The following is a 23,238-nucleotide window of genomic DNA, read 5'->3' on the forward strand; positions in this document are numbered from 1 at the left end:
CTGCAGGTCTTGTGGAGTGTTAATGGTATGCAGTGGTTGGTACATACAAAATGTCCATAGATGGATAACTGGTGACCCGTTGAATAGGGTCAAGGGTGCCCAAGGGCTTGCCCATCGTATGTAGGAGCTGAAAAAGTTCATACAGACCCCCTGTCCACTGCCAATAGTGCATACAGTGAACACATGAGCATTAGAACCTAACCATGGAGCAATCATGTTGACTGCTGGGTGCCATGGGTATTGCTTACCGAGGGGAGAGTTGGCACCAGGATGTACTGTGTAGAAAGGTAAGACTTAGAGAACCTTGGGTCCTGGCATCCATGTGGATGTTACTCTGATGTGACACTTGGCACCTACCTTAAGCTTGTTGCAGTAAACAAATACTACTTTCCTTGAGCTCCAGGGGTCCTAGGGACCAGGGTTCAAACTATGGAGTTATTGTACAGGGTTTTTGCATTCTTCTGCTTTCTCCACCTCTCAAAAATAACAGATCAACCTGGCATCCATGTGGATGTTACTCTGACATCTACCAACTACTTTAAGCTTGTTGCAGACCAAGTTCATACCTTCATGTTCAGAGGAGGTTTGAGGAACATGACCTAGAGTTCAAGCCCTTGATGTGGTCTCCAAAGTTCCTCGTTCTAAGTGTGAGTAAAGTTCTTACTGGTGTTCCTGTCTGACCTTCTGGGGGAGGTTTTGGCCCACTAATGGAAACCAATAATGGACTGAATGACCACAGTGTAAATAAAATTCTGTTTTCTGTTTATTTAGCAAGACAAAATGAATGAAGCTCGGTGTAACTATTCTCAGGTTGGCTGTAATAATAATTACTGCACGGCTTCAGACTATCTGATTCTACCACGCTGGCATTCCGTTCCTCTGCCTCCCTCCTCCTCACTGCATATTTGTGTTTGTCTCGGCTCAGGTCATGGCGGCGACTTTGCCCAGGACACTCGGCGAGTTGCAGCTCTACCGCATCCTGCAGCGGGCCAACCTGCTGTGCTACTACGACGCATTCATCCAGCAGGGCGGCGACGATGTGCAGCAGCTCTGCGAGGCCGCCGAGGACGAGTTCCTGGAGATCATGGCGCTGGTCGGCATGGCCAGCAAGCCTCTGCACGTGCGGCGCCTGCAGAAAGCTCTGCGTGACTGGGTGACCAACCCGGCACTGTTTAACCAGCCGTTACCTTCACTACCTGTCTGCAGCATCCCGGTCTACAAGCTTCCAGACGGTCCCGGCGTGTCCGTCAAGGCTTCTAAAGTGGACCCGCCTAAAGCCGAGGCGGGCAGTGGAAGTTCGTCGGCCACGGCGTCACCACTACAGACTGGTAACGAGCCCCGTTTCTGGGCGGAGCGCAGCATATCGCCCGCCGAGCTCGGGTCGCCGTCGTCCCCGCTACCTCGTGACACGCTCGAGGCGCTGGACTCCGCTGCCGTACAGGCCGTCACCGAATGCGTAGACAGGATGGCCCGGGCGCTGCCCAAAAGTGACCCGACCGAGCTCAGGGAGCAATTAAAGACCAACAAGAAGCTGGCCAAAATGATCGGACATATCTTTGACATGAGCGACGACGACCCGCGCAGGGAGGAGGAGATACGGAAATACAGCGCCATCTACGGACGATTCGACTCCAAGAGGAAAGACGGCAAACATCTCACGTTACATGAGGTTGGTGATGAGAGAGAGATATTTATATAGAATTTTTTATTTTGAGTCCAAACGCTCGTGGTGCTTCATCAGTCAATAAATATTCATGATATAGAAGAAGGTGAATGCTTTTATTGCCACACTATAGGGCCAAAAGTATTTGGACACCAGGCCATGAGCTCATCAGACGTCCCATTCCAAAAACAAACGGAGACCTTCTAATCAATTGGCCACTACCTTAGCCACTGTTAGTGTTCGGGTAAACTTCAGCCATAACATTAAAACCACCTCCTTGTTTCTGCACTCACTGTCCATTTTATCAGCTCCACTTACCATATAGAAGCACTTTGTAGTTCTACAATTACTGACTGTAGTCCATATGTTTCTCTACATGCTTTGTTACCCCCTTTCACGCTGTTCTTCAATGGTCAGGACCCCCACAGAGCAGGTATTATTTAGGTGGTGGATCATTCTCAGCACTGCAGTGACACTGACATGGTGGTGGTGTGTTAGTGTGTGTTGCGCTGCTGGAGTTTTAAACACCGTGTCCACTCACTGTCCACTCTATTAGACACTCCTACCTAGCTGGTCCACCTTGTAGATGTAAAGTCAGAGACGATCGCTCATCTATTGCTGCTGTTTGAGTCGGTCGTCTTCTAGACCTTCATCAGTGGTCACAGGACGCTGCCCACGGGGCGCTGTTGGCTGAATGTTTTTGGTTGGTGGACTATTCTCAGTCCAGCAGTGACGGTGAGGTAGCAGCTCTGATCCACTTATACCAGCACAACACACACTAACACACCACCACCAGTGCTGAGAATTATCCACCACCTAAATAATACCTGCTCTGTGGTGGTCCTGTGGGGGTCCTGACCATCGAAGAACAGCATGAAAGGTGGTAACAAAGCGTGCAGAGAAACAGATGGACTACAGTCAGTAATTGTAGAACTACAAAGTGCTTCTATATGGACAGTGAGTGTAGAAACAAGGAGGTGGTTTTAATGTTATGCCTGATCGGTGTATAGTGTGTGGGATTCAGTAAGCATCATATTCAGTTTTACACCAACAGCGTGCTTATATGACGGCTGTATAATTGATGTAAACAGTTTCTGTTTATAATAAATAAGTGTTTTTTAATGTATGTGCTTTCAGCTGACCGTAAACGAGGCCGCGGCTCAGTTGTGTATGAAGGAGGTGGCGCTGTTAACGCGCAGGGACGAATTATTCGGACTCGCTCGGCAGGTCTCCAGAGAGGTCACGTACAAGTACACCTACAGAACCAGCAAGTAAGGATCTCTTATATCTATATTTAGTATTTAGTAATAAGTTTTATTAAAACCTTCATATTATAAACATTTAAAGTGTTTGCAAAAGCATTTTTCATTCATGGATTTATACCGACCAGGCATAACATTATGACTACTCACAGGTGAAGTTAATAACACTGATTATCTTCATCACGGCACCTGTTAGTGGGGGGGGGGGGGTATATTAGGCAGTGAGTGAACATTTTATCCTCAAAGTTGATGTTAGAAGCAGGAAAAATGGGCGAGCGTGAGGATCTGAGCCAGTTTGATGAGGGCCAAATTGTGATGGCTAGACGACTGGGTCAGAGCATCTCCAATCCAGTGGTCAGTATCTATCAAAAGTGCTCCAAGGAGAGAACAGTGGTAAACCAGCGACAGGGTCATTGATACACGTTGGGAGCGAAGGCTGGCCCGTGTGGTCCGACCCAACAGACGAGCTCCTGTAGCTCAAACTGCTGAAGAAGTTCATGCTGGTTCTGATAGAAAGGTGTCAGAATACACAGAGCATCACAGTTTGTTGTGTATGGGGCTGCATAGCTGCAGACCAGTCAGGGTGCCCATGCTGACCCCTGTCCACCGCCGAAAGAGCCAACAATGGGCACGTGAGCAATGGAACTGGACCACGAAGCAATGGAAGAAGGTGGCCTGGTCTGGTCATGTCACTTACCTGGGAAACACACGGCACCAGGATGCACTATGGGAAGAAGGCGAGCCGGCGGGGGCAGTGTGACGCTTTGGGCGACGTTCTGCTGGGAAACCTCGGGTCCTGCCATCCATGTGGATGTTACTTTGACACGTAGCTCCTACCTAAGCATGGTGCAGACCATGTTCACCCTCTCATGGAGACGCTTCCCTAATGGCTGTGGCCTCTTTCAGCAGGATGATGCTCCCTGCCACAAAAGGTTTGAGGAGCACAACAACGGGTTTGAGGTGTCGACTCGGCCTCCGAACTCCCCAGATCACGATCCAATCGAGCATCTGTGGGATGTGCTGGACAAACAAGTCCGGATCCATGGAGGCGCCACGTCACAACTTACAGGAGTTAAAGGATCTGCCAGATACCACAGCACACCTTCAGGGGTCTAGTGGAGTCCAGGCCTCCCACGTTTGCTTTCTTTACCTTTGCATCTCACTGTGTTGTATATCAGACTAAATGTCTTTATCAGACTGGCACGGGCATCACCAGAACCCTCTCCAGGTGCTTCCTGCCCTCCACGCCTGGCATACCACAGGATGGAAAATTCCACTCCGCTCTTGCATCATTTTCGCCTCGAGGTTTCAGAAGTTCAGTCTCGCCTCTCACACGGTGTCAGAAGTTTGTTATTATGGCTAGTTCAGCTTGAGGAAGTGAATACAACCAAATCAGATCATGCATGTTGACATTTCTGAAACTTGTGAGTCAGTTTTGACTCTTCCGTCTTGTGCAACATCAGCAGCAGCATGACGTTCACCGGGGCTTGTGATTTAAATCCTGAGAATTATTCAACTAAATTACACTTAATTACTGTTTTGAGGAGGTTTAAAGCAGCTCTGTGGAATTAAATCTCATATTAGGGGGAAGGATGGCATTATTCATTCACTGATTCATTCACTGTCTGTTTCACCACAGCTTTATCCTGGTCAGGGTTGTGGTGGGTCTGATTCACTGGGTGAAAGGTAGAAAAAACCCTGGACAGGTTGCCAGTTCGTCAAGGAGCCAACGCACACTTTACTAATTACTAGTAGCTCCAATTATCATGACTGCATGTCTTTGGACTTAAGGAAGGAAACCGGAGCGCACGGAGGAAACCCATACAGACACAGGGAGAACATGCAAACTTTAGACATAAAGGACCCTTTGTGCTGTGACGCGACAGCGCTACCCACTGCGTCCTTGATTAAATAAATCAAACCAAAATTGGACCCAAAAGGAAAGGATGCATTTAGGAAATAGGAATTAAGTGAGTGGACAGGACTAATGGTTCATTTTGCATTTAAATAGGAACACAAACATTTTTTAAATTAAATAATAAGCATCCATAGTCTCTGTTTTTATCTATGAGGCAGCTATGAGGCAGGGGTGGGTGGTCTGCACTCAGGAACTATTATAATGTATTGATTTTAACATGATTTGGGCCAATTTACTTTTAATTGTCTGAGTGTTCATTAACTGTTCTATTATGGGTCTGAATCACTGGTCGCGATGCACTAACACACCCTGGACAGGACGGCCATCTATTGCAGGGCCTCAGGCATCCCCTTTCTAGCCTCCTCACACATAGCCAGTCAGTATTTTTCAGTATATAGATGCCGGACCAGTCATAGTGGGCTAGTGTAATTTACCACAGTACTACCTGAACGTCCTGGTGTTCATTTGCCCAATTATAAATTATTTAAAAGCGTTTATGGGGATGTTAAACCATTAGACATACTGATATAAGAGATAAGATATTGATCCCCATGAGGGAAATTCGAGTGGTACAGCAGCTCCAGTACAGAGTAAATACAGCAAGTACAGTAAATAGAGTAACTATTATACAATTATATACATACATCGATCAGCCATAACATTAAAACCACCTCCTTGTTTCTACACTCACTGTCCATTTTATCAGCTCCACTTACCATATAGGAGCACTTTGTAGTTCTACAATTACTGACTGTAGTCCATCTGTTTCTTTACATGCTTTGTTACCCCCTTTCATGCTGTTCTTCAATGGTCAGGACCCCCACAGGACCCCCACAGAGCAGGTATTATTTAGGTGGTGGATGATTCTCAGCACTGCAGTGACACTGACATGGTGGTGGTGTGTTAGTGTGTGTTGTGCTGGTATGAGTGGATCAGACACAGCAGCACTGCTGGAGTTTTTTAACACCTCACTGTCACTGCTGGACTGAGAATCATCCACCAACCTAAACTATCCAGCCAACAGCGCCCCGAGGGCAGCGTCCTGTGACCAACGATGAAGGTCTAGAAGATGACCGACTCAAACAGCAGCAATAGATGAGCGATCGTCTCTGACTTTACATCTACAAGGTGGACCGACTAGGTAGGAGTGTCTAATAGAGTGGACAGTAAGTGGACACGGTATTTTAAAACTCCAGCAGCGCTGCTGTGTCTGATCCACTCATACCAGCACAACACACACTAACACACCACCATCATGTCAGTGTCACTGCAGTGCTGAGAATCATCCACCACCTAAATAATACCTGCTCTGTGGTGGTCCTGTGGGGGTCCTGACCATTGAAGAACAGGATGAAAGCAGGTTGAAAAGGTATGTAGAGAAACATATGGACTACAGTCAGTAATTGTAGAACTACAAAGTGCTTCTATATGGTAAGTGGAGCTGATAAAATGGACAGTGAGTGTAGAAACAAGGAGGTGGTACTCTCTGTACAATCTGGTCCCACTGTGGTTTACAAGATATCACAAGCCTTCAAAAGGGGGCGTTTGCGTACAAGTTATTTAATTATTATTATTTTCCTCTGCGACTTATTTTTTGGTTTGAAAATCATTGTGTTACACTATTCTACTTTTTTTATGTTGTTCAGGGGTCCAGATTTTGTGCTCCTTACACCAAGTCCTTTGATTGAGAAGCTTCCTAACTGAAAGTCCTGCCTTGAACTTAAAGCCCAGCTTTGTAAAGCTTATAAAGCAGCGCCCCCCAACCTGTTTTGCACCAAGGACCACTTTCATATAAGATATAATAAAAACACAGAGTGCATTACAGTACTGCTCACCAGTGATGGAAAAGCAGTTGGAACCCTGAGCTTTTTTCGCCACAACGAGATCCTCCCACCTAGGGGTGATGGGAGACAATAACACCTGAAATGTCTACTCCTTAGTTTTGGTTGCCATCACTGCAAAAAATCCCTCTTTACATACATAGGAGGTTGGAAATGGAAGCTGTGTTTTCATTGCCTTTGTCGTGGGCCAGCGGTCTGTTGGCAGGTGGTTGTGGACCACTGATATAATGTACAATTCTCACTGAGACCGGGTCACAGAGGGACATTTATTAGGACGTTAGCTAACTAATCTGGACAGTGGGACCCATTTAAGACAGGTGCAACGATCGCTGACCGTCTCAGCAGGAATAGGACTGACCCGTACACCCATGTTTGCATTTGTGAGCTTTAAAATCACCTAAGAGTCAAACAAACGATATCTTTGTTATAAATGTTATAAATATTTCACCTCTATTGCAGATCTCGGTATGGAGACAGAGACGAACCCTCGCCGAAGAGGATTAAAACGGAGGTGAGTTACACCGTTATGTGTCTCTGACGTATCTGGGATCTTCCAGTAAGGGAATTATTCTTGGATTTAGGGGCTTTTTGTTGGGAATCCGATTCATCCGTCCATCTGAATCACTGGATACGGATGAATCAGGAGGTGGAATAAACCAGCTTACGTTGTGTTCCCTGGTCTCAGAGATGAGAATCCAGCTGTACGTAACCGTGTAGATGATTAACGCTGGGTCGGTGGCTAACACGCCGCGCTAACCCGTCCCTCTCCGGTGCTTGGATGCTTGGACGTTGTGGTAGGACGGCTGATTGACGCTGGGCGTGTCCCGTGGCTTTTGTTTGTGTAGCTGTGTGTCAGGCACGCCGGAGTGTGTGGGAGAAGTTCGCATGGCTCCTTCAGGATTGCGTGTCATGATGTGGAGGAAAGGTTAGACTTTGTGAAGAGAGGAGCGAGTAGGGAGGCTCTACACTCCTTCACCCACTCCTTAAGGCCATGCTCGCCCAGCCCGAGTGTTCCTGGGTGAACAGGACATCAAGGGTTCACTGTCTGTCCTCTTTTGTGTTCACGGCAGCTGGTTGTTTATTGTTCCTAGCTCGAGTTTGTTATGAGAAGCTTTTATCACTGAGTTTGGAAGGATATGGGCTGGGGGTGTTTATGGTATGGAATATGTACACTAGAACCTTGTTAAAATGCAACAAGGCGATAAAAGTCAAGCAAAATTAATGATAATAATAATAAAAATAACTACTATTTCTTGTGTACTGCAACATTAAGCAAACACAAGCCTTGTAATGTGTTAATGGCAGCTCCACTTACCATATAGAAGCACTTTGTAGTTCTACAATTACTGACTGTAGTCCATCTGTTTCTCTGAATGCTTTGTTAGCCCCCTTTCACCCTGTTCTTCAATGGTCAGGACCTCCACAGGACCAGCACAGAGCAGGTATTATTTAGGTGGTGGAACATTCTCAGCACTGCAGTGACACTGACATGGTGGTGGTGTGTTAGTGTGTGTTGTGCTGGTATGAGCTGCTGGAGTTTTTAAACACCGTGTCCACTCACTGTCCACTCTATTAGACACTCCTACCTAGTCGGTCCACCTTGTAGATGTAAAGTCAGAGACGATCGCTCATCTATTGCTGCTGTTTGAGTCGGTCATCTTCTAGACCTTCATCAGTGGTCACAGGGCGCTGTCCACGGGGTGCTGTTGGCTGGATGTTTTTGGTTGGTGGACTATTCTCAGTCCAGCAGTGACAGTGAGGTGTTTAAAAACTCTGATCCACTCATACCAGCACAACACACACTAACACACCACCTAAATAATACCTGCTCTGTGGTGGTCCTGTGGGGGTCCTGACCATTGAAGAACAGCATGAAAGTGGGTAACAAAGCATGCAGAGAAACAGATGGACTACTGTCAGTAATTGTAGAACTACAAAGTGCTTCTATATGGTAAGTGGAGCTGATAAAATAAAAAGTGAGTGTAGAAACAAGGAGGTGGTTTTAATGTTGTGACTGATCGGTGTATATGCACGTTGTACATTCACTAAGAACATTGCGCAAGAACGTGCTTGCGTAATGCCAACAGGCCTCTGCAAGCTTCCATTCATCCGTATCCGTGTTTGAGATGTTTGACTCGCAGAGTTCCTTCAGGCGGTTCAACAAGTGCAAGTGCAACCATCTTCCCCTCATTTACATTACGTCACTATCTGACGCTCGACGTCTCCTCTAATGATGCAACGTAAAAGTACAGCGGCGCTCCGGGTTCAGAGATGAGACTCGAATCTGCGCTTGTGAAACCGCCACCACCACCACCCTCACCCGTCCGTCTGCAACTTCACTCTGCAGCCGCGATGGATTTTCCATCTTTGCCTCTTTTTTGTTTTTACAGTTGATGCTGTTGTGTCTCGAACGCGCACGCACCACCCACCCCCTCCTGTCCCCGTCTGGCCCCGTGCCACCCACACCGCTCGCCCAGCCACGCCACGCCAGTCAGAACGAGCCGCTCGCCCACACACACACACGCGCGGGCCTGGTCCGATCGAGCTCGTTTCGCGCACCTACCCCACTCGGTCTTGAGACAGATGTGACATCATTACGTGGGCGCACTCGGAATCACCCACGCCCATGCGTTTGCGCACGTCGTGCCAACGTATAAAAAAGAAAGAACAACCTGACTGTACATGCACGCACTGCACATGCACAGGCGCACTCACACACCTTGTTTGAGGTAACTAATGGGGTATCTGTTTTGTCATGCACTGGAAGGAGAAGATTAAATAAACCCGCTTTGGAATCTAAGGAGTGGACTGAGCCTGGAAACCCAGTAAATATTATTTCATGTTCAATCACACGTATAAACCCGCTACAGTCTATATGATGCCCCAAATAATGCATAAAGAGTTTACCATAAATTTATACGCCTTTATTTAAATATTTAGGCCATTTGAACTCCTTTTCGAGGTGGTAGACGTACCCTACAAAAGTTCCTCTATTTATTAATTCGTTGTCTATTTTACCCTTGCTTTATCCTGATCAGGGTCGTGGCGGGTGCCATTTCCTCTGCAAAAAGTAGGAAACACCCCGGACGATTGCACGTCTTTGTACTGTGGGAGGAAACCGGAGCACCTGGTGGAAACCCACACCATTCAGCAGACACTTTTACAGTACTGTGACAGTATACAGTCTGAGCAATTGAGGGTTAAGGGCCTTGTTTAAGGGCCCAACAGTGGCAACCTGGCAGTGGTGGGGCTTGAACCAGCGACCTGTTGATTACCAGTCCAGTACCTTAACCACTAGGCTACAACTGCCTTCGAGGAACATGCAAACTCCACAGAACACACAGAAAGGACGATCGCTTCACCTGGAAATCGAACCCAGGACCTTCTTGCTGTGAGGCGACAGTGCTACCCACCGAGCCATCATTCCATTTTTGTTTGGGTCCGTTTTGCCTTGAATTCCCTGGACAAAGCGCCAATCAACGTCTCAGTAGCGCAGTGGCGGGTTTGTATGGAGATCTGTATCACGCACGGAGAGTCATGCACTGACCTCCGTTATCTCCCGTATCATTGTGTAGCACCATCGATCGGCCAGCAGAGGTCGTAATCGCAGCACAAGCCGATTATTCCCTGCCTGCACGAGCCAATTATGTCTGTATTGGCGCCCGGCCGGCTGTTTGCAGAGCTGAGATTCGAACTCGCGAGCTTGAGTTGTCAGCATTAATAACGTTATGCTTTCCACCCATGCTGTACCGTAAATTATGACATCACAACACGTTTTGGGGCATTTTTTGACTCCTGAAGGGTTTGTTTGTGACTCTTTATGGTATTAAACATTAAATGCTTTGTATGTTTGCTAATAAGAGTAATAAATAAATGAAATTCATAATCGTTAGAGCGATGTACTTGTGTTACATCGAATAAATCATGTCGCAGAACTGAAATTTGGCTGGTGAGCCAGCGGGTGAGTGAAACACCGCTCTGGGATTTGGGTGAAACCCTCAGTGCAGAGGTGTGATAACCGCTCACAACGAACGCCAAAAAGACGTAGAGAAACCGCGGCACGGGGGGCGCTTCACGCAGACTTGAAAGGAACTGACTGGCGCGCACCTCGGGTTCAGAGGCGCGCGGTGCCGCAGGGGTGTGTCGGATTGACCTCACCACCGCCTCCTGATCTGCGTCACAACTTCAGATATGATTTAAAGACAGTCACGCTGCCTTTCATCCGCACACACACACGGCCCACACGAGGGTGTCTTTTGTGCTCGGCAGCCATGGTTACCCTCAACACCGAGTGTCAACACTAGACAGGACGAGCCTCGCCTCACCTCCAGCGTAACGTAGCGTGAGTAATTAAACCTGACTGATGTGATCACGCCCTCGGCGGCGCTGGGTAGCGCTCACCCCTCATCGATTCTCCCCGCCGGGGGGCCTTTATCAGACGTGATGTGACCTTTTCATCATCGGTTTGGCACTTTTGCACCCCGTGATTAACTGAGTCATGAGTAAAGAAACGGCTGATGTGTCGATACTTACTCTGTTTATATCTCTGCTGCTGTAAAAACCCGACGCTGCTCACTGTGTATCAGAATCTGTGTTTTACCTCACTTATCATTCACTCAGTACCATGTTCTACCCGACACAACACTAGTAGTGTCTAGTCTCTAGTCTTCTCCCCCTCAATTCCTTTAGATTACCTAAAAATGACCTAAAAATTAGGGGACGGGACCAAACACTGTTGTGGTGTTGGTCAGTACACGGTACAGAGTAAAAAAGAGTCGGGAGAAGAAGAATATACGACATTTTAATATATAGTCACTAAGTGGTCGAATGTGTTTTTGGAGCTGTCAGAGTCTGGGTGTGTGGGGGTGTGTGTGTGTGTGTGTGTGTGTGTGTGTGCGTGCTCGATTTTACCTTGAAGCTTAATGCGTTGATGCCTTACCTTCTCCCGACTTGTCTCCAGTGTAAGTAGGTAGGTAGGTAGGTAGGTAGACAGACAGACAGACAGACAGACAGACAGACAGACAGACAGACAGACAGACAGATAGATAGATAGATAGAATGACAGATAGATAAATAGATAGACAGACAGATGGTCAGAGGGATATATAGGTAAATAGATAGAAAAATAAACAGACAGACAGACAGATAGATAGACAGATATATAGATAGACAGACAGACAGACAGACAGATAGACAAACTTACAGACAGACAGACAGACAGATAGACAAACTTACAGACAGATAGACAAACTTACAGACAGACAGACAGATAGATAGACACAGACTAATAGACAGACAGACAGCCAGACAGATAGATAAGTAGACAGACAGACAGAAAGAAAGATAGACAGGCAGACAGACAGAGAGATAGACAGACAGACAGACAGACAGCTATATAGGTAAATTGATAGATAAATAAATAGACAGTTTAGGGGGCAGTTGTAGCCTAGCGGTTAAGGTACTGGACTAGTAATCGAAAGGTCGATGGTTTAAGCCCCTGCCAGGTTGCCACCGTTGGGCCCTTGAGCAAGGCCCTTAACCCTTAATTGCTTAGATTGTACACTGTCACAGTACTGTGAGTCACTTTGGATAAAGTCGTCTGCTAAAGGTCAACAATGTAAATGTGGTAAATGTCGTGGCTCAGTGGGTGGCACAAAGGTCCTGGGTTCGATTCCCAGGTGGAGCGGTCCGGGTTCCTTCTGTGTGGAGTTTGCATGTTCTCACTGTCAGTGTGGGTTTTCTGCGGGTGTTCCGGTTTCCCCCAACAGTCCGAAGACATGCAGTCAGGTTTAACGAAGATAATAAATTGCCCCCTTGGTTTTAGTGTGTGTGTGTGTGTGTGTATGTGTGTGTGTGTATGTGTGTGTGTGTATGTGTGTGTGTGTATGTGTGTGTGTGTATGTGTGTGTGAATCAGACCCACCACAATCGGTTAAAGCGCTGGTCAAACAGACGATGAATGGATGAATGTTTTTCAATGTTTGGGTGCATTAGTGGGACTGTTTGTCCACTTCCACTCGTGTGTCCACTGTGTAGGTATAAAGCTGGTCAGATGGATTCAGGAGTTTTAATGGTGTCAGATTGCACTTATATCCAGATTTAAAGACAGAGACGAGCTTTCCTTGCGTCCCTGAAAACCCAGACGTCCGTACAGACATCTAACACGGCTTTTAATAAATATTAATAAACGTAATTAATTCCAGTGTGTCGTTACTACTTGAGAAATCTGTTCATGATCAGATGAGATTTTTGCTGCACTTGTTAACAGTCCTGCTGTTTTTATTTTCAGCAGGAGGGATTTTTCGACCTGCAGGAGGCGCTGCAGGCCATCCACATGCGCCAGGAGACTCTCCGGGAGCAGTTGGCTCTGGCCAGGTCCAAGGGAGAGGAGACGGTTTCACGGAACATCCAGGTAATGGGTGTGTGTGTGTGTGTGTGTGTGTGTGTCGTTGGGTAGGGTTGCCTGTGACCCAGTGAACCCTCCCTAATTTAGAAGAAAGGTAACGATGCAAGGTACAAATGAGTCATTTAGACCTCGGTCAGTCGTCAGCGTGCTTTGATGCGCACATCAAAGGAATTCTTCAGTCAGCACTTACGCAGTTATCCCAATTACTTCATCTGAATTATAGCTGATTATCAAAGACAGTTGGTGTAATTCTTAATGCCAGGCTCTCACTGCAGGATGATCAGGCTGGTGATGTTTGTGGGTGTGTAGTTTAATGCTAACCCCACCGACCTCCCCAAAATCCCAGTCACGGCCACCCTGATCCGGCACTGTCACTATTAAACATTCACTAACATTTACTGGTCTGAGCGAGGGACGAGGGTGGGGGTTCCTCATCAGTGCTGCAATTACGACCTCTGCTGGCTGATCGATGGTACTGCACAGAGACGTTTGGTGCATGACTCAGTGCACGATACGGATCTCTATCTGAACCTGCCTCATGCAGATTAAAAGGCGATTGTAATAAAATAAATTATACAAGAGCTTTTATATATAATAATATAAGTGTTTTCATAGTAATATCAAGTAAATAAATAATATAATAATATTTTAATAAAAATAAATAAATAAATAATATAGTAATATTGTAAAAAATAAATAATATGGTAATATTGTAATAAGAATAAATAGTAAATAAATAATAAATAAATTAGAGCGTTCATAATAATATTGTAATAAAAATAAATAATAAAAAATAATATAGTAATATTGTAATAAAAATTTTTTATAAATAAATAAAATAAGAGCTTTCATAGTAATATTCTAATAAATAATAATAAAATAACTTTTATAGTAATGTTGTAATAAAAATAAATAATAAATAAATAATTTAGTAATATTGTAATAAAAATAAATAATAAATAAATAATAAATAAATAATATAATAATATTGTAATAAAAATAAATAATATAGTAATGTTGTAATAAAAATAAATAATAAATAAATAATATAATAATATTGTAACAAAAATAAATAATGTAGTAATATTGTAATAAAAATAAATAATAAATAAATAATATAATAATATTGTAATAAAAATAAATAATAAATAAATAATATAATAATATTGTAATAAAAATACATAATAAATAAATAAGAGCTTTTATAGCTTTATTGAAATAAAATAAATAATAAATAAATAAGACCTTTCATAGTAATATTGTAATAAAAATAAACAATAAATAAGTAAAAGCTTTTATAGTAATATTACAATAAAAATTTATAATAAATAAATAATATAGTAATACTGTAATAAAAATAAAAATAAATAATAAAAATAAATAATAAGTAAATAAGAGCTTTTATAGAATGAACTTCATCATGATTTCGTCCTTATTGTTATTTTGGGACGGCACGGTGGCTCGGTGGGTAGCACTGTCGCCTCACGGCAAGAAGGTCCTGGGTTCGATTCCCAGGTGGAGTTTGCATGTTCTCCCCGTGTCCAAAGACATGCAGTCAGGTTAATTGAAGATACTAAATTGCCCTTTAGGCGTGTGTGTGTTGCCCTGTGATGGACTGGCGACCTGTCTGGGGTGTTTCCTAAATGTCGCCCAGTGAATCGTACCCACCGAGATCCTGAATAGGATAAACTAACGTGTGTGTGTGTGTGTTCTCGTGTGTATCCCAGGTCCAGCTCGAGCGCTTGCTGGCGAAGCAGATGGAGATTTTACACGACGCGGCGGCGCAGGACCGGCTGCAGGCCCTGGAGTGGCGGGTCCCGCCCGGAGCCTTCAAACACGCCGCCGATGCACCGAGCGCCAACGGGTTACAGAGCGGCGCCGAGAAACATGCTGATCAGCACGGTGAGTTCAACCATTCATTCATTCAGTCTGTTTTACCACCTGGTCAGGGTCACGGTGGGTCTGAATCAGTCGCAATCCATCACAGGACACACACACACTGTCTAGTAGCTTCAATTGTTCTGGGAGGAAACCGGAGCATCTGGAGGAAACCCACACAGACACGGGGAGAACATGCAAACTCCACACAGAATAGAATAGAGGCTTTCTATTGTTTGCTGTAAGTGCTTTAAAGCTTCAGCACTTCAGGATCGGCGCTTAACGTCATTTTCGGGAGGCGGCGCTCGTGCCCTGATTACAGACGAGCGAGGGCGAGTCGGTTTGAACAGTTGGAGACGAGATTAGCCGTGGAACACAGCGTACAGCGTACAGGGGGGGTTTTCAGCACCACTCCTCCCATCAACCCGACTCCCACCAGTACGCCTCCACACACAGCTGCCAGATGAGGCTGTGAAATGAAAGAGCAACAAGAACACACACACACACACACATATACTGTATATATACAGTGTATCACAAAAGTAAGTACACCCCTCACATTTCTGCAAATATTTCATTATATCTTTTCATGGGACAACACTAGAAATAAAACTTGGATATAACTTAGAGTAGTCAGTGTACAACTTGTATAGCAGTGTAGATTTACTGTCTTCTGAAAATAACTCAACACACAGCCATTAATGTCTAAATAGCTGGCAACATAAGTGAGTACACCCCACAGTGAACATGTCCAAATTGTGCCCAAATTTGTCGTTGTCCCTCCCTGGTGTCATGTGTCAAGGTCCCAGGTGTAAATGGGGAGCAGGGCTGTTAAATTTGGTGTTTTAGGTACAATTCTCTCATACTGGCCACTGGATATTCAACATGGCACCTCATGGCAAAGAACTCTCTGAGGATGTGAGAAATAGAATTGTTGCTCTCCACAAAGATGGCCTGGGCTATAAGAAGATTGCTAACACCCTGAAACTGAGCTACAGCATGGTGGCCAAGGTCATACAGCGGTTTTCCAGGACAGGTTCCACTCGGAACAGGCTTCGTCAGGGTCGACCAAAGAAGTTGAGTCCACGTGTTCGGCGTCATATCCAGAGGTTGGCTTTAAAAAATAGACACATGAGTGCTGCCAGCATTGCTGCAGAGGTTGAAGACGTGGGAGGTCAGCCTGTCAGTGCTCAGACCATACGCCGCACACTGCATCGACTCGGTCTGCATGGTCGTCATCCCAGAAGGAAGCTGACGCACAAGAAAGCCCGCAAACAGTTTGCTGAAGACAAGCAGTCCAAGAACATGGATTACTGGAATGCCCTGTGGTCTGACGAGACCAAGATAAACTTGTTTGGCTCAGATGGTGTCCAGCATGTGTGGCGGCGCCCTGGTGAGAAGTACCAAGACAACTGTATCTTGCCTACAGTCAAGCATGGTGGTGGTAGCATCATGGTCTTGGGCTGCATGAGTGTTGCTGGCACTGGGGAGCTGCAGTTCATTGAGGGAAACATGAATTCCAACATGTACTGTGACATTCTGAAACAGAGCATGATCCCCTCCCTTCGAAAACTGGGCCTCATGGCAGTTTTCCAACAGGATAACTACCCCAAACACAACCTCCAAGATGACAACTGCCTTGCTGAGGAAGCTGAAGGTAAAGGTGATGGACTAAACCCAATTGAGCACCTGTGGCGCATCCTCAAGTGGAAGGTGGAGGAGTTCAAGGTGTCTAACATCCACCAGCTCCGTGATGTCATCATGGAGGAGTGGAAGAGGATTCCAGTAGCAACCTGTGCAGCTCTGGTGAATTCCATGCCCAGGAGGGTTAAGGCAGTGCTGGATAATAATGGTGGTCACACAAAATATTGACACTTTGGGCACAATTTGGACATGTTCACTGTGGGGTGTACTCACTTATGTTGCAGCTATTTAGACATTAATGGCTGTGTGTTGAGTTATTTTGAGAAGACAGTAAATCTACACTGCTATACAAGCTGTACACTGACTACTCTAAGTTATATCCAAGTTTTATTTCTATAGTGTTGTCCCATGAAAATATATAATAAAATATTTGCAGAAATGTGAGGGGTGTACTTACTTTTGTGATACACTGTATATAGTGATCAGCCATAACATTAAAACCACCTCCTTGTTTCTACACTCACTGTCCATGTTATCAGCTCCACTTACCATATAGAAGCACTTTGTAGTTCTACAATTACTGACTGTAGTACATTTGTTTCTCTACATGCTTTGTTAGCCCCCTTTCATGCTGTTCTTCAATGGTCAGGACCCCCACAGAGCAGGTATTATTTAGGATCATTCTCACCACTGACATGGTGGTGGTGTGTTAGTGTGTGTTGTGCTGGTATGAGTGGATCAGACACAGCAGCACTGCTGGAGTTTTTAAACACCGTGTCCACTCACTGTCCACTCTATTAGACACTCCTACCTAGTCGGGCCACCTTGTAGATGTAAAGTCAGAGACGATCGCTCATCTATTGCTGCTGTTTGAGTCGCTCATCTTCTAGACCTTCATCGGTGGTCAGAGGACGCTGCCCACGAGGCGTTGTTGGCTGGATATTTTTGGTTGGTGGACGGTTCTCAGTCCAGCAGTGACAGTGAGGTGTTTAAAAACTCCAGCAGCGCTGCTGTGTCTGATCCACTCATACCAGCACAACACACACTAACACACCACCACCATGTCAGTGTCACTGCAGTGCTGAGAATCATCCACCACCTAAATAATACCTGCTCTGTGGGGGTCCTGACCATTGAAGAACAGCATGAAAGGGGGTAACAAAGCATGCAGAGAAACAGATGGACTACAGTCAGTAATTGTAGAACTACAAAGTGCTTCTATATGGTAAATGGAGCTGATAAAATGGACAGTGAGTGTAGAAACAAGCAGGATTCGTATCATGGTAAAGAATGCGTGTGGTCCCGGCACTTCATTAAACACGTCCATCGTGAACTGCTCGCGCTCCCTCAACCTCCTCATATCCCAGCATGCATTCTGGGTGGGCGTACTGGATCTGCAGGGAGGAATAAAGAGCCGAGCTGAGAGAAAAGGTGAGGGAGGAGAGAAGGAAACATGGGTGGGGTGAGAATGGCGTAATGCTTCGAAGTTTGAAGCAGCAGTTTAGGGAAGGTCCCTTCGTGTTCCAGCATGACTGAACCCCCTGTGCACAGAGCCCTGACCTTGAGAAGCCTTGTAGGTGAATAGATCACACAGAGGTCGCTCTGTTTTAATAGCGTTTGTTTATTAAATGGGGGCAGTGAGAGCTCAGTGTTTAAAGTACTGGACTAGTAATCAAAAGGTTGCCGGTTCAAGCCCCACCACCGCCAAGTTGCCACTGTTGGGCCACTGAGCAAGGGCCTTAACCCTCAACTGCTCAAAATTGTGTTCAGTCATAACTGTAAGTCGCTTTGGATAAAAGCGTCTGCTAAATGCTGCAAATGTAAATGGGACGACCAGCAAGCTCACGGTCAGGCGTCCAAATACTTTTGGCCGTACGGTGTAACAGCGCGTCTCATTATAGCGTCTCAAAATTCAGCGGGGTGAAAACAGACCCCCTGTTACTCTCAAGCCACAAAGCTTACACAAGCCGTTGGAAGGTGACTAGTACTAAGGTACTGGACTAGTAATCACAAGGTCGCTGATTCAAGTCCCACCACTGCCAGGTTGCTGCGGTTAGGCCCTTAACCCTCAATTGCTTAGACTGTATAATGTCACAATTGTAAGTCGCTCTGGATAAAGGCGTCTTCTGAATGCCGAAAATGTTAAATGAAAGGCGTTTTTTCAAAAAGAATATGGACGTGCCGGCTTTTGGATTTCCGTGATGAAATCTGCTTCCTCTTTTACCTCCCGTCTGTTTATAAAGCATCCGTCTGTTCACACCGGTTCAGACGAAAGTCTCACGATCACGTGAGGCATGTACGGGGTTAACGAGGGCGTGCCAGAGCCGCCGGGATTACAGGTTAAAAGGTCTGGTGTTAAGGAATCCGTGCGTGTTGTTTACTTTGATGATCTGGAGGCCGCGCCCTCTGTCCTCAGGCCGTCAGTGCTGACGCGTCCTGATATCAGGAGGTGAGATCGGATTCGGATTATGTTCATGTTCATTATTAAGTTCGAATCTCAGCTCTGCTACCGGTCAGCTGGGCACCCCCTGGCGGGCACGATCGGCAGTGCAGACAGTGCCACTACTGCTGGGTGTGAAAAGACGGGACAAAAAAGTGGGCGGGGTCTTTGATGCCGTGGAGGAACGTGGAGATCAGCCTCACGCACCGATCCACCGAAGCACGGGCAAATAAGAAGGGGTCGGTTTGAGGGCGTGTCGGGGGAATATACCCTCCTCGTACACCATCGGGGTCTCCAGCAGTGGGAGAGGAACTGGCTATGACTAAAACTTACCGAGTGTTTGTGTCGTGCAGGTGAGAGGCCGCTGAACTTGCGGGTGACGGGACACAGGGCGTCGGACGGGGACACGACTCTGGGAAAACAGCTGGCCAACGAACTGAAGCGACACCATCAGGTCAACGCTGAGAGCAAAGCGGCCGCCAACACAGGTGAGTCTATAAGGACAAAAGTATTGGGACGCCCCTCTAATTCTTTAATTCATGTGTTTCAGCCACAACAGTTACTAAATGATATTATAATGCTTCCAGCTTTGCAGCAACAGTCTCTATAAAGACATGAAGAAAAGCTCAGTTTAAAAACCAAGAAACTCCAGCGTCCTGCTCAGAGCCCTGACCTCAGCCCCACTCAACAGCTCTGGGATGAACCGGAACACTGACTGATCAATCAGCGCCCAGCCATACTGATCGAACGGGCACAAATTCCCACATACATACTTCAAAGACATAACTGAAATGAAGCTTCATGAGGAAACTCCTTCGTCCTGCACAGAGCCCTGACCTCAGCCCCACTCAGCAGCTCTGGGATGAACCGGAACACCAACTACATATACATCAGTGCCCAGCCATACAAATGCTCTGTTGTATTACTGAATGCGCACAAATTCCCACAGACACTATTCAAAGTCTTGTGTCAAGCCTTCTCAGACGAGGTTTTAATACTGTTTGTCAAATGGAGATCCGTATCGCGCACGGAGAGTCACACACCGATCTCCGTTATCCCCCGTCTCCGTGCAGTACCATCGATCAGCCACCAGAGGTCGTAACTGCAGCAGTTATTAGGAACCCCTGCGTCCCTCCCTTTCTCAGACAAGCCGATCGTTGTCCCTACAGCTCGAGATGTCAACATGATGCATTTGTATAACCAGGTGCACCCTATGGTGCGAGCACTATTCCTGATGATGGTCCTATATTGTTTATTCTCTCATACAGACAGTGTTGAAATGGTTTGAGACCAGTGTGTGATCCTGTAGACACACAGTTCAGTAAATGTTAAGGGCAGCTATGGGCGCTTAGTACCTGTTAGCCAAAAGTATGTGGACACCAGACCAACGTTTAATTGAAACACCGTGGTCATAAATATGGAACACTCTGTCCGTCATGGGAATTTGTGCCCTGTTAGTGAGTTAGTGAAAACAGCATGTGAGCTAGAAGTGTAGGATTTATTTTTTATACTGTATAATCGAATGATGTGTAAATGTGATGTGCCAAAAGTATACGGACGCCCGAGCGTGAGCCTGTCGGACGTCCTATTTAAAAAATTAACTGTATTAAAACAGAGTGATAGTTGTAGCTCAGCGGTTAAGGTACTGGACTAGAAGGTTGCCGGTTCAAGCCCCACCACTGCCAGGTTGCCACTTTTGGGCCCGTGAGCAAGGCCCGTAACCCTCAACTGCTCAAAAATTGTGTTCAGTCATAATTTGATCAAAGCGTCCGCTAAATACTGTAAATGTAAACATGTGTGACCTCCGCTCTTCTGAGAAGGATTGTCACAAGACTTTGAAGTGTGTCTGTGGGAATTTGTGCCCATGTTTGTATGGCTGGGCACTGATGTGGGTCAAGAAAGCCTCGGTTGATGTTCCGGTTCATTCCAGAGCCGCTGGAGCTTTTCTTCACGTCTTTATAGAGCGGCACAGTCATGCTGGAATAGAAAAGGACCTTTCCTAAAGTTGGAAGCATTATAACATGTGTCCCAGTACCTACCAGGTTGCCAGATACAGGGGTTGGACAAAATAACTGAAACACCTGGTTTTAGACCACAATAATTTATTAGTATGGTGTAGGGCCTCCTTTTGCGGCCAATACAGCGTCAATTCGTCTTGGAAATGACATATACAAGTCCTGCACAGTGGTCAGAGGGATTTTAAGCCATTCTTCTTGCAGGATAGTGGCCAGGTCACTACGTGATGCTGGTGGAGAAAAACGTTTCCTGACTCGCTTCTCCAAAACACCCCAAAGTGGCTCAATAATATTTAGATCTGGTGACTGTGCAGGCCATGGGAGATGTTCAACTTCCCTTTCATGTTCATCAAACCAATCTTTCACCAGTCTTGCTGTGTGTATTGGTGCATTGTTATCCTGATACACGGCACCGCCATTGGATGCACATGGTCCTCCAGAATGGTTCGGTAGTCCTCGGCAGTGACGCGCCCATCTAGCACAAGTATTGGGCCGAGGGAATGCCATGATATGGCAGCCCAAACCATCACTGATCCACCCCCATGCTTCACTCTGGGCATGCAACAGTCTGGGTGGTACGCTTCTTTGGGGCTTCTCCACACCGTAACTCTCCCGGATGTGGGGAAAACAGTAAAGGTGGACTCATCAGAGAACAATACATGTTTCACATTGTCCACAGCCCAAGATTTGCGCTCCTTGCACCATTGAAACCGACGTTTGGCATTGGCACGAGTGACCAAAGGTTTGGCTATAGCAGCCCGGCCGTGTATATCGACCCTGTGGAGCTCCCGACGGACAGTTCTGGTGGAAACAGGAGAGTTGAGGTGCACATTTAATTCTGCCGTGATTTGGGCAGCCGTGGTTTTATGTTTTTTGGATACGATCCGGGTTAGCACCCGAACATCCCTTTCAGACAGCTTCCTCTTGCGTCCACAGTTAATCCTGTTGGATGTGGTTTGTCCTTCTTGGTGGTATGCTGACATTACCCTGGATACCGTGGCTCTTGATACATCACAAAGACTTGCTGTCTTGGTCACAGATGCGCCAGCAAGACGTGCACCAACAATTTGTCCTCTTTTGAACTCTGGTATGTCACCCATAATGTTGTGTGCATTGCAATATTTTGAGCAAAACTGTGCTCTTACCCTGCTAATTGAACCTTCACACTCTGCTCTTACTGGTGCAATGTACAATTAATGAAGATTGGCCACCAGACTGGTCCAATTTAGCCATGAAACCTCCCACACTAAAATGACAGGTGTTTCAGTTATTTTGTCCAACCCTGTATTTCTGTTATCATGATGTCTGACGTCTCGTCTCGTGGTCTCTTCTCAGAGAACGGCGGCGGAGCAGACGGCACCTCCTGCGCCCTCAACCTCTCCGAAAAGAAGACCATCAAATCCGAGCCCGAGGACTCCAGATAGCAGGCCCGAGTCTCCGCCCGTGCCGTGCCGTCCCGTCCCACAGACGAACTGCGCCGTCGCCTCGGCGAATACTAAAGGAGCACAACTACAGTCGAGCCTTAACAACCGCCGTTGCCTCAGAATCGAGAACAGAATCTTCAGTTCCACTTTTATTTTTTAGCCAAAGCACCTCGAGCCCTTATTTTCACCCCTCACCGAATCTGTGTCGTCTGTATACTGACTGTATATGCAAGCGCCCCAACCCCCCTCCCATCCTCCGTCTGCGTTATTTTCCCTCTCTATATAGATCGGCGTGGACCGCGCCGTCCGCTACCTGTACATACGTTTGTTGATACGTGGAAATGATTGTATTTAACTGTATTTAAACGGACGGTATTTAAATACAGCTCGTGCCGTGTGTGTAAATATCGATGCATGTCGGATTTTGCTGATTATTAATCGTCCAGTGAGCACGTACGCCGATCCAGTGCTGCGTGGCGACTCCTGAGGCCCGGTGTGAATATTTTAATAATAGTAAACGATGTTACTAATAATGATGATGATGACGAGATTCCGTAAATTTTACCACACAAACGTTAGATTTAGGGTCCGTCTGAAAACCTAGTGAGCTGCCTCAGTAAGACGTCGAACTCGTAAGGCAGATTATTTAGACGCACTACTTTATGGCGATTACATTCAAACCAACGGGCTGAGGTGGCACAACGCCACCTAACGTCTCCCTCCGTGTCCCTGACGAACTCGAATTTAC

The 23,238-nt window shown here is 46.1% G+C and overlaps 1 protein-coding gene across 1 annotated transcript in view; it reads left to right on the plus strand.

Annotated features, from left to right (window-relative positions):
• Positions 1–22,901, plus strand: part of nab1b (NGFI-A binding protein 1b (EGR1 binding protein 1)) — a 33,055-nt gene extending 10,154 nt beyond the window's left edge. The window contains exons 2-8 of the mRNA XM_063006189.1: positions 926–1,669; positions 2,801–2,934; positions 7,144–7,195; positions 12,973–13,095; positions 14,817–14,991; positions 19,405–19,539; positions 22,402–22,901. Coding sequence (XP_062862259.1) covers positions 929–1,669; positions 2,801–2,934; positions 7,144–7,195; positions 12,973–13,095; positions 14,817–14,991; positions 19,405–19,539; positions 22,402–22,490 — 1,449 coding nt within the window. The 5' untranslated portion in view covers positions 926–928 and the 3' untranslated portion in view covers positions 22,491–22,901. The remainder of the gene's footprint in view (positions 1–925; positions 1,670–2,800; positions 2,935–7,143; positions 7,196–12,972; positions 13,096–14,816; positions 14,992–19,404; positions 19,540–22,401) is intronic.
• The last annotated feature ends 337 nt before the right edge of the window (positions 22,902–23,238 follow it).

This window comes from Trichomycterus rosablanca, chromosome 12 (assembly GCF_030014385.1).
Source record: "Trichomycterus rosablanca isolate fTriRos1 chromosome 12, fTriRos1.hap1, whole genome shotgun sequence".
NCBI lineage: Eukaryota > Metazoa > Chordata > Actinopteri > Siluriformes > Trichomycteridae > Trichomycterus > Trichomycterus rosablanca.